Source organism: Clavelina lepadiformis, chromosome 3, assembly GCF_947623445.1.
Source record: "Clavelina lepadiformis chromosome 3, kaClaLepa1.1, whole genome shotgun sequence".
Taxonomy (NCBI): Eukaryota; Metazoa; Chordata; class Ascidiacea; order Aplousobranchia; family Clavelinidae; genus Clavelina; species Clavelina lepadiformis.
Genome location: NC_135242.1, coordinates 23,733,092 through 23,744,904, shown reverse-complemented (window position 1 = coordinate 23,744,904; position 11,813 = coordinate 23,733,092). Strand labels below are relative to the sequence as shown.

The window sequence follows — 11,813 nt, the reverse complement described above, 5'->3', positions numbered from 1 at the left end:
ATTATTAAGAAAAGACTGATCGAATGGATAGGTGGTTAAAAAAATCGAACGATAATGGTAATAAGTAGGGCAAGTTTTTGCAACTTTTTTTTACAGCTTCCGGCAGCTTCCTAAATACTCACAATTTACGTAGAATGATGTTTTAAGCTGTTTGTAGGAATTTTATGTTGCAACTTTTTTCATTTTTTCATGCAACTTTTTACTGCAACTTTTATCAAGTATTGCGCAAAACGTAAATATAATATAATATATCTGGAATAAAATTGTATTTGGATCATCGATTTGAACTGAACAGTGATCTAAAAGCAATTGTGGAAATGACCCGACCAAACATCAGTCCAGAACTCTATACCAAATTGTTAAATTGCCAAGCAACTTCATGCTCTGTGGAACGAAGTTTTAGCAAACTGTTGGCAAACGATCGCCATTTCTCCCCAGACAATGTGTGGAAATATTTGGCACTATATGTAAATAGATCGCTTGATTAATTCACTATCGTTTAAATTTGAGTTGTTGTTCAGTTATTTGAGTTATTGTTGAGCGTTATTTTCTTGCTGCGTACCGGCAAAAAATGAATTTTCGGCGGTCTAAAATAAATGCAACTTTCTCACGTTTTTAGTGCAACAAAAACTTGCCCTAGTAATAAGCCTACTGCAGATCATGTGAAAGCTGAGGTAGAGGCCGATGCAAAAATAGCTTGCACATCGAAAAAGCGCAAGTGCATTGGAGAAAAGGCGACTATTCATATGAAAAAGAGAAAATATAACAAAAGTTTTTTGCAGTATGGTTTCACTTTTTTTCGGAAAACAATGAACATCGTCCACTTTGTTTGATCTGCAATGCAGTGCTGGCAAGCGAGAGTCTTAAGCCTGACAAGTTGAAAAGACATCTTCACACCAAGTATGATACTTATCCGCAACAAGCCAGTCGAGTTTTTTCATCGTTTTCTGCGAACATCGGAAAGACAAAGACAATCATTTGAAAGTGAATTTGTAGATAAAGGGAAGTACACAAGAGAATCGTTTGAGGCTTCCTTGTTGAAGAACATATTTTACCAGCTGCAACCAAAATGAGCGCAACAGTTCACGGCAAAAAGAGGCCAATGAAATGCGGGAAATTTCTTTGTCAAACAAAACTGTGTCGAGGCGAGCAACTCATTCTACGGATCAAGGAAAGCCGTATTTGACGTAATTCTGATGTCCACTGTCCCATCAGGTTCTCGTGGATTTGCCTCAACGTCTGGCTAGATCCCTCCATTGATAAAAACGTTCTATTAATCATGTGAGCCATTTCACCCTGCCTGCGATTTGCTTGTCAGAATGGAATCATGATGTTGTCAATTCCTCCTCACACATCTCACCGCTTGCAAGTTGCAACCCCTGGATAGGACATTCTTTTGGCCTTTGAAGACTCATTAGAATCAGGCTATCGACCACTGGATGGTGACCATTTGTGGTAAACGTGTTCAAAGTTATAGAGTGTGTGGATTTTTTTACACTGCATATTCCAAAGCGGCTAGAGTTCAGAAAGCTGTGAATGGATTCAAGTCGGCAGGTACAATGCCCTTCAACCCGTACATTTTTGACAAAACAGACTTTGCCCCGTCGATGGTGACTGAGATCCATGCTGTTGATTCACCGGAATTGGAAGCTGATGGTGCAACCACCAGATCTCTGGCTAAAGTAGAAGGGGTTACGAGCATTCAGCTGTGGAATAACACTATCACTAGCTCTCAGACTGCTGGTGAAAGAGAAGGGGTTGCGGGTATGCAGCGGGGTGGTGATTCTGCTCCCAGCAATCAGGCTGCAGCTGAAGGGGTTGGGGGTATTCTGCTTAGTGATGGCCCACCAGTGCTCAGATTGCAGTTCATGTGATGGAAATCTCTCCACTCACTCATACGAAACTGACCGCCCGGAAGAGGAAAGCCATGAAGTCGCAGGTGCTGACCAGTTCACCTTTCAAGAAAATTTTACTTTCAAAGAGAAAAGCTCCTTCCTCAAGCAAACCTTTCTATTAAAGGAACAAGACGTGCTACATGAGTTGTCACCGGTAATTTTACTGGCCTACCCAATGTTTTTCAACCTTATTTTTTTCAAATTTCAAAAGCATTTTGTCAAATTTGTGACAAGAACGTTTTTGCTGGGAAATCAGAACTAATGAGGCATGTAAAAACTGCTCAACATTGTCAAAATGCTGCACAACTTCTTGGTTGGAAGCACATCGATGGAGCAATATGTCACAAGTAGTCAGGGCTGCATAAAATCTGCATTGAATACTGTGGCCTTAATTGCAAGACGCAATGTTTATTTCAATTTCATGTCATACATGGTACCAACCCTGAAGCATATTGCTAGTGATTCCAAAGCAACAAAAGATATGACCTCTGGTCGGACAAAAACAACATATCTACTAATGGAATGTTTAGCTGTTGATGCTCATGAAAGGTTAATTCAACACAAACTTAAGCAACAAGAATCAGATACATCAATGAATAAAATCTTTTCTATAAACGTCTGCTATTGGGTTTAACGATCGGTTTCTGTTGCCTTGATGAGCGGATAAAAGCTTCCGCTTCGTCTTGCAAATGCGCGACACTTGGGACTGTGAAATTCCAAACTCCTTGGCAACTTCGCACTGAGATGCTTTCTTTCAAATCTTTTCCCTTTGCTGGCCTACTATTTCCTGGCATTTTTCATCGTTTTCGTAGGCTACTCAATGCAGGTGTTCTATGATTCTGCAGTGGTTTGCGCTTTGCGACGTAACAATACTGAAATGAAAATTATTCTTGTGTTCTATTGTGATGTAACTATCCTAAATGAAACGTAGTTTTGTGGTTATTAATCACTGTAGAGAAGGCAGTTTTTGGTGAAATCTTACTTTATTGTTCAAATCATTTACATGCTACTGTCTTCATAGCAGTGGTCCTTAAACTGGGCGGCGTGTAACATTCATAACCGAGGCCGCTTCGCGAAAATTGTGAAGCTAACGATTTTGTCATGAAAACTCTGACAAAATTTCTGAGTGTCCCATGTGTGCAGACATGAGTCTACATTTATAAAAGAAAAATTACACTGGTCAACACGATTTTTGCGGCAGACTATGTTTGGGTCTTTTTTACCTAATTTTGGGGCGCTTAATCCGAATCTGTCATTATTTTTTTTTATCACATCATGTCTTTGAGATGTTACATATGTTCATTATAAAATAATACCGCAAAGCAGAAACCGAAATGTAGAGGTGCTTTTAATCAAAACTGCTGGAACGCCCTCTGCCATCGGCCTTGCTAGCGCTCTTTCATGTATCTATGTAAAAAACAAATTATATAGGATGATCTTCTTGGTATCAACAAACTAGGTTATGAATGATATATTTCTCTCCAAGTGATAAACTTATCCTTTATCCAATGCTCATCTATGGCTCTGCTATCCCAGTAGCAAAGAAAACAAGGGTATTTGGTGTGAACACCTTGCTTTGATAACAGAAGGTTCAATATTTCATGTCTGCACATATGTCATCACTGTACTTCAGTGTTTCCAGCACATCCTTAATGTTTTCATTTCATTCTTAGGGCGGGATGCACCACAACAGATCAACTTGATCAAGGATTAAGGATTAAACTGAGATCATATGATCTAGGTTTTGAGTGGATCCTTAGTTGTCATGCACCAAGTCCGATCTGGTCAAGATCATGTGATCGACGCATGATCTTGATCAACGCTAAAAGCTTAATGATTTGGAACCGAGATTATATGCAGACTGCATGACATCCCATTGTTGAAGACAGCAATCACAGCATAAGTTAATAGCGCGGCTTCAACTTCGCTTTTATCGGCCAGTTCAGCTGACAAAATTAATCGAGAATCAAAAGCGCCGCTGTTTGCAGCCAACAAAACGCTCATTACTACGTATGGCAATAAACAGCTTAATGTTTCTTTGCATCCTCGCTTTTCTTATCCCTTTGAGTTTGTACTGGCGGACACACCTTTTTTCATCCTGAGGTTGGATTTTCTCACTAATTACAACTTTGTCTTGGACCTTAAAGCGAAGCAGCTCATAGATGTTCCCAACCAACAACAATACACGCTAGAGCCTGAGGCCTATGACCCTCTTCGAATATCGATTCTCAGTCAGATAGATCCGGTTGGCCATCTGTTACATCAATTTCCGGACCTGCTACAACCCCTGTCAGCTGCTGTTAAACCGGTGAAACATTCTATCGTTCACCATATTCATACCACAGGTCCGCCTGTGCGTTCACGCCCGCGTCGTTATAGTCCAGAAACAATGGAAATCTTGAAGAAACAAATTGACAGCTTGCTAGAACGGGAAATCATCCGCTACAGTGATTCACCGTACGGGAGCCCAGCGTTACTAGTTCCTAAAGGCTCGTCAGGCAACAAGTATCGTCTTGTCATTGATTACAAATTGGTCAATAAACAAACAACCGACAGCTGTTACCCGCTTCCGTTCCTACACAGCTTTGCAGACGTCTTATATGGTAAGACGGTCTTCTCCAAGTTAGATCTCCAGCAAGCATACCACCAAGTCCCGGTGGCTCCTGAAGACGTTCATAAGACGGCATTCGTTTGCCCCCTTGGACAATTTGAATATACAAGACTTCCGTTTGGTCTGTCCGGCGCACCACGGACGTTTTCCAGGCTCATAGGAGAAGTGGTACGACCCCTTCAACACCTGGGAATCTTTGCCTACCTCAATGATATCATAATCGGAAGTGGTAATCTGTCAGAACATCTTGAACACCTTAAGATGCTTTTTCAACGGCTTGATGAATTCGGCTTAACGTTGAATTTCGGCAAATGTGAATTCAACCGCCAGGGACTTGAATACCTAGGACATCACATAAGCGCTCAGGGTATACGACCGACTCAAGAAAAAGTGCAAGCCATTCTCGATTACCCTCAGCCGAAAACCTGCAAACAGTTGAAAAGTTACTTGGGCGTTTATTGCTACTATTTTCGTTTCCTGAAGCATTGCTCCACCATGCTACAGCCGTTGTACAAGCTAGTTCCAGGCAATCGAAACAAACGCGCCCCTTTACAATGGAATGCGGAGGCAGAACGCGCGTTCGCCGACAGCAAACAAGCTATCGCAAATGCCAGCACATTGGCGTTTCCAAAACTTCACGCCCCAACTTATTTAACAGTTGACGCTTCATTGACCGGTATTGGAGCAACGTTGGAACAACAACAAGGAAACCAACTTGTCCCGTTAGCATTCTTTTCAAGACAGCTGACTGCAACTCAACAGAAATACAGTTGCTTCGACCGAGAACTGTTGGCCGCTTACAAGTCAATTCGACATTTTCGTTACTTCTTGACAGGCCGTCAATTCACCTTACGTACTGACCATCTACCTCTGGTTTCGAGTCTCGGGAAGCTCTCCGAACATTACTCACCAAGACAATTCCGACAATTGCTGTTCATTACAGAATATACGACAAACGTGGTGGCGGATCTTTTGTCAAGGTCTCATAATGCAACACCCAACATTAACGCTATTTCCAGTTTTCCGCCGCCTTTGGAATATGAGAAAATAGCAGAAGCTCAAACCACAGATCCTGCCATTCAAAAACTACGTGCCGCGACAACAGCACTCAAACGTCAAGACTGCAAGCTGCCCAATAACGATGTAACCATTCTTTGTGACGTGTCCGCCGACACGGAGCGGGTCCTGGTCCCGTCATCCTTTCGGCGTCAAGTATTTCTGCACTTACATAACTTATCGCATCCTGGAAAGAAAGCCACCATCAAGCTCATCAAGGAACGATTTATCTGGACAGGAATGTGTAAACAGATCGCGACCTGGGTCCAGCATTGCCCAAACTGTCAAGGAGGAAAAATTTTCCGTCACACCAAAACCGCACCAGGGACATTCAAGATTCCGGATGATCGATTTTTCGATGTTGCAATTGACCTGATTGGACCACTTCCAACCTCACACGGTAAAAATACATTCTTACCTGCATTGACCGTTATACGCGTTTCGTTCAAGCCATACCAATCCCGGATGCCACCACAGAAACCGTCGCCGCTTACTTTGTAAATCACTGGTGTTCCTTGGTCGGCGTTCCAGTCATCCTCACAAGTGACCGTGGACCATGTTTCACAAGTTCTGCCTGGGCGGAAATTATGCGATCCCTAGGTATTCAACACAATCTGACAACTTCTTACCATCCCCAGTCCAATGGAATTACGGAACGTGCAAATGCGGAGATCAAGCGCGCCATCAAGTGTTCCGACGAACCAGAGCGTTGGTTTCACAAACTGGGTTTTATTGTCCTGGCTCTGCGAAATCGCTATCTGCAGGACCTGAAATGTACACCAGCTGAGTTAACTTTTGGACACACCTTACGTCTTCCAGGTGGTTTCTTTTCTGACTCCAAGCTTGCCTCTGCAGTTCCTACATCCAGCTACCTCGGTGCGTATTGAGACTTCATCAACGACCTTCAGTTTACATCAACGACCGCGCATACGAAATTCATACAGTCCTATGTTCATCCGGATTGGAAACATTGTGACCGCGTCTTTGTGCGCTGTGACCATGTAAAAAGAGCGTTGGAACGCCCTTATGTTGGTCCGTTTCCAGTATTGGAGAGATACGAAAAGTACTTTGTTATTTCTCGACAGGGGAAACCGGACCGCGTTTCCCTCGACCGTCTAAAGCCTAGCTACACTATCAATATTGAGACCCCTTTACCACCAACACGTTCGCATCAACAACAGAATTTTTCTTTGCAGACACAAGATCCTGCTCCGCAGTCATTGCCCTCCACCTCGGCGAGACAAGAAACGGTACCACCAACTGTCACCGCCCCGGAGCCAACAAAACCTCTTGCAACAAAACCTCCTGCGGTTATAAAGACGTCTCGAACTGGTCGTAAAATCATTCCACCGAAACGTTTCGCAAATTATAAAAGCAACATGTTCATTTGCTTGATGCTTTCTGAAAAGATTAACATTTAGGTTTCTTCGACCCATGTCGAAAACTTTCGCGTGTGAGGCAAACGTGATAACCTTTACACAACCGAAGCAAAACATCGAACGAGATTGGAAATAGCAATTGAATTTTGTTTGAAATATTTTCATTAAGTCTGATATTTTATTGCGCAAATAAATTTTAAACAAGTTCTCGCCCACGATCGAACTGGGGACATTTCGCGTGTAAGGCGAACGTGATAACCGCTACACTACGAGAACGGGTTGAGGTAACGAAAGTTTGTATTATTTTCATTTTCAAAGCGCTACTTTTACGAGAAGTGGAAATTGATATTTTGAATATTTCAATTTGGCCGAAGCTGTATATCAAACGTTGGTTCCTCCCGGCATCAAATCCTGAAAGTGCTTCGTGTAGAATGAACATTTCTTTGTATGAAAGCGCTTCATTACTGTTGGAATTAAAACCGAACTTCAAACTTTTTAGGGGCTTCTCATATTTCCGACCATGATTCAGCTGTGGACCTTAAGCGTGTACTCAGCACTCAAAAACATTTCATTGTGGTCATAATCAAAGTATTGGAACTTATATGAAGAGTTACACCTCACACATGAGAACGTTGCTACCACTGTGCACTGTATGTGTGTGAATAATATGTGCGCATCAGATGTACGTGGCTTATAAATTGTAACACTTCTTGCTTACTCGTGACATGATTGTTCAACTTGATCATTCTTCCTTCGACAGATTTTGTTTCAAAGGATATTGCCTCCTCACCAGGAGTCAATGATGCCATGAGCAACTTTCCCAGACGATTCATTCGCAAATTTTCGTCATTCTTCCATAAAAGTCGTTGTTAGTTGAATAATTAATCAGGTGCTAGATTATTGAAAATGTTAACTTGGTCACCTTGAAAGGATAAAATCGAACAAGTCTCATCAATTGTGATGTCGTAGTCATACATGACCTCACAATGGAGTTTACGTCATCATAACGACTGGCAGAAAATGGAACAAAGCTCTCTACTCGGTCCAGGATATCCTGCACATCTTGCTGTAATACAAAGTAACTTTCTTCTACTCAGTCTATATTACGGATAAACCTGTGGACTCCAAATGCAAGTTTGTGTAATTTTAAACTTTACCAATTGAGTTTCTTCCAGAAGTTTAGGATTGTTTGTTACGTGGCTTATTACATCGGCAATTTGTTTCACCGGCTCCAACGATAAGATGGGATATTCCACCATTTTGAAAATTATTTCCTTTCTCTGTTTAAGCAAAATTTTGTCTTTTAAATCTAAAACTTTGATAAAAAATATAAAGTTAATACGTCACAAACTAACCTTTGATTGGTTGAGTTTGTTGGTTGACGATAAGACGAGAACAAACTGAGCAATCTTCTGCAGATTGTTACTTAACAATGCTGCGTCCAGTTCATTTATTATATCATCGTTGACGTCATAATTATCAACCACAGTGACGAAGAGATTTTCCTCAACACACGATTGGTCAGGAGTGCATATTTCTATGACAATTGTGACGTCATTAGATGAACGTCCAGGTGGAAGTATGATGTCATAGAGAACTGGATCAAATCCATATTGTAGAAGATATCGATGGCCTGGGAAGGATTTATATTTCTTAGATGGAATTTTGGTCTTGTCAAATTAATTCTGCTCTATTTCCACCTGACACTTTATTCACCTTTCTCTTGGAAGAAAAACTTGTACATCGGTTGGTATTTGCCTTCTATGTAACCAGCACATGTGACATTAACCTTGGTGGTATACGCACTTCCCATCCTAGGTAAAACAATGCAGCTACCACCACCATGAGAAGATAGAGCATTGAGGAAAATGGTCACTGAGGAGTTCTCTCCGTGAATATTGTAACCTGCACATAGAAGTCAGGTTTAAATTTGTGAATGAATTAGTACCATATTAGGGGATTCACCTGTTCCTGAGACATTTGATGATGAAATAAGTAATAAAGCATTTAGTTTGCAAAACTCCTGATCATCACATGGTGGCAGTTTATGTCCAGGTTTTGGTGACAATGTCCATTTACGACGTAAACAATCGTCACATTCCAATTGTAGAATGATTGACAGGTAAGGATAAAAGTACTTCCCACAATTGGACCAACATCTGCGATTTGATGGAAAGAAAATTAAATGAAATGTTTTTACTTTTTCTGCTGCAATTTTATCCAATGCTCACTTTAAATTAACAATCGGAGCTCGTCTTGCTTGAACAACAACTTTCTGATCTGCGTATGTTGCATCATGATGGGGTCCAGATATGATTAATCGGATGTAATAATGTTCACTTTGTCTGAGTTCATTCATGGATATTTCCATCACATGACCACTGGTCACCCAGAGAGTGTGCCAATCAAAGCAGGAATCTTAAACATGAGAAAAAAACTTAAATTTGGAACAAATGATATTTGAAAAAAAAATTTTAAACCTTTTCTCTGTATTTTCCCCATCACTGTCCTTGTCGGAAGTTCTTCTTGCGTGATGGAGCAAAACCAGTTGTAGCTGATGTGTCGATAATATTCGTTGAAATCAATTGAAGATTCAAATCTTAGGACAGTCACGTTGTAGTCTATGCAGGGAAATTATAATATATTAAAATTATGGATGGTCCAATGTAGTCGAAAATTAAAAAAAAATTCATGAAAATATTTTATGAAGTCACATAGAAATCTGATAATAACCAACTCACCAGCCTGGAGAACATTTCCTCCTAAGATCACAAAATGTAGCTTTTTCTTGGTAATTTCTATCAAAGTATAATCTTTGAGTTTTCCCTCCAACACATCACTTGTCACGTTCTCACTGGTAACTTTAACCTTTATGACATACAAGCCGGGTGACAATGTATCGGCTCTGATGATAAGTTCTGGTTCAAATGACTCCTTCTCAAACTCAACTTCATATGTGTATGTTGCCATATCCATGTCTGTTGCCACTGGGAACACCAACCATTTATATCTGACTTCAGACATATTCTTGCAGGTGAATTTAAAATCCACGCTGAAGGTCAAATAATCAAAGACTTTCAATGGATTTTCAAACCCCCTTGATAGTTCCCATCTCGAATTCTCAGATTCTCCAAGCACGATGACGTCTCCAACACGTCAACCCATCCCACGAAAGGAAATGATTGTTTTGAATTCCTGATAAAACCAGTGACCTGCTGCATTCCAATGTGGTATAAAACTCGTTCAACTTTGATCAAAAGTTGTACTCGGTACTCGGTACTGTTTGGCAAACGAAAGGTGCTTACTATTAGCAATCTGTTAACGGCTTGTTAGCCTCGATTGTGGATAACATGCAGCCGAAAAACGAGGACAAAATAACCACTTCTTTTTCAACCTAACAATAAGGCATTTTTTATTGCACTGTGATGGAAGAAATGCTGGGACACTCATTAATTTTGTCAGAGTTTTTATGACAAAATCGTTAGCTTCACAATTTTCGGGGAGCGGCCTCGATCAAAAAAGATCTAAGGCTTTAACTACAAACTTCAAACAACAAACAAGCTGCACCCTTGCAAAAGAGCTGCTTCAGAATCAAATCCACCCAAAAGAAGACAACTCACGTGAACAGAACAATATCGAAAATTTGGTAAAACTGCCCGTGTTCTCAAAAACACAATGTAGTGACAGGCTTTCCGGCATTATTTCTCCTAAAATGTACTGCTTTTGCAATAAACCAGATAATTATGAGCTGTACGTGTTCTGTGAAGGATGCAATAATTGGCTTCATCCAAAGTGTGTATTTCCTGATGGTGGTAGCGCTTAAATTAACACGACAGGAGTGGAAAAGCAGCCGCTGTGTGTGTAAGGGTACAATAATAAATGACACTGAAACAACTCCTACAATTTTCCATCTTGACCCTGCACCTAATAACACACCAACACAATCTCCGGGTACATTGAAAGATGTTAAAACAACCATCAATTCGACGATAAATCTCGAAACGTGTAAGAATATTCTTAACGAATTTTCATCAGAAAAACCTAATGAAACAAATCCGCAGCAAGCTCAGCTTTTGGCTTCAAACATAAGCATTTCATCTTATGATGCGTTGCTGAGTTCTTCTTCAATCGAGAGCGACACTGATGAAAAAATTCGAAAAATGTATGACGGATGCGTTCCTTGTGTTAGGAACCATTACTTACGAAGTAAATGTGGAGTGATGAACATAAAGGCAGCTGATAACCGGTATTACGAAGGCTACGTCACCGTATATTGTTCTCAATGTTCATGTTGCAAATGCTCAATGCAAGGAAAAATAAAATTTTATTCACTTGTTGATAAAATAGAAGTTGTATTGCAAATATCTGGCGAACGCAATCATTTAAGTGGATGCATACAATCAAGGCCAGTCAGGGGCGAAATTAGAAAAAAAATAGACAAAAAACTAAAGTACAATCCTCCAGCGGTAATATTCCGCAAATTGCAAAACCAGATGACTGATGAGGAGCGCTATTTTGGCTGCCACACATACGCACCATCACAAGCTGTACTGAGAAACATAAAATACCAAGGCAATATTTCGGAACGGTATAGCTCAAATTGGGTACTGAATTTAATGCAGCTTCGTGAACATTTCGTTGAAAGCAAACAACCATTCATCAGAGAAATTATAGCCCATGAACCCGGGGTAATACTGTATTCAACGGGGCAGGTAAAAGCATATCATGAAACCAACCAAAAGGACATTGTTTATTTTGATGCTACCGGAAGTATAATCAAAAGAAGCAACGAAATTTCAAACGATTTTCAAATATATACACTTCTGATTAGGAACCCCATCGCTGGAGGACCTGATTCAGTTTTCTGTAGAA

At 40.6% G+C, this 11,813-nt stretch overlaps 1 protein-coding gene and 1 non-coding gene across 2 annotated transcripts; both read right to left on the bottom strand.

The window, feature by feature from the left end:
* Nucleotides 1–6,733: 6,733 nt before the first annotated feature.
* LOC143449878 (uncharacterized) lies at nucleotides 6,734–10,162 on the bottom strand. The gene is made up of 11 exons (XM_076950207.1): nucleotides 10,036–10,162; nucleotides 9,683–9,928; nucleotides 9,422–9,562; nucleotides 9,173–9,359; nucleotides 8,907–9,100; nucleotides 8,658–8,846; nucleotides 8,297–8,574; nucleotides 8,099–8,221; nucleotides 7,864–8,007; nucleotides 7,660–7,792; nucleotides 6,734–6,867 (listed from the first exon to the last, which is right to left on the bottom strand). The coding sequence occupies exons 1-11, from the start codon at nucleotides 10,160–10,162 to the stop codon at nucleotides 6,734–6,736; spliced, it is 1,896 nt and encodes a 631-aa protein (XP_076806322.1).
* Nucleotides 7,145–7,217, bottom strand: Trnav-uac (transfer RNA valine (anticodon UAC)). Its single transcript has one exon. It is a non-coding gene; the product is annotated as a tRNA-Val (tRNA).
* Nucleotides 10,163–11,813: the final 1,651 nt, after the last annotated feature.

Excerpts from the sequence above, each read along its gene's own strand:
- LOC143449878 (XM_076950207.1), bottom strand. The coding sequence starts at position 10,162 with ATGCAGCAGGTCACTGGTTTTATCAGGAATTCAAAACAATCATTTCCT. Across the intron at positions 9,563-9,682 it reads AGGAAATGTTCTCCAGGCTG|ACTACAACGTGACTGTCCTA; the intron begins GTGAGTTGGTTA and ends TTCCCTGCATAG. Across the intron at positions 8,008-8,098 it reads TTCTGGAAGAAACTCAATTG|CAAGATGTGCAGGATATCCT; the intron begins GTAAAGTTTAAA and ends TTTGTATTACAG.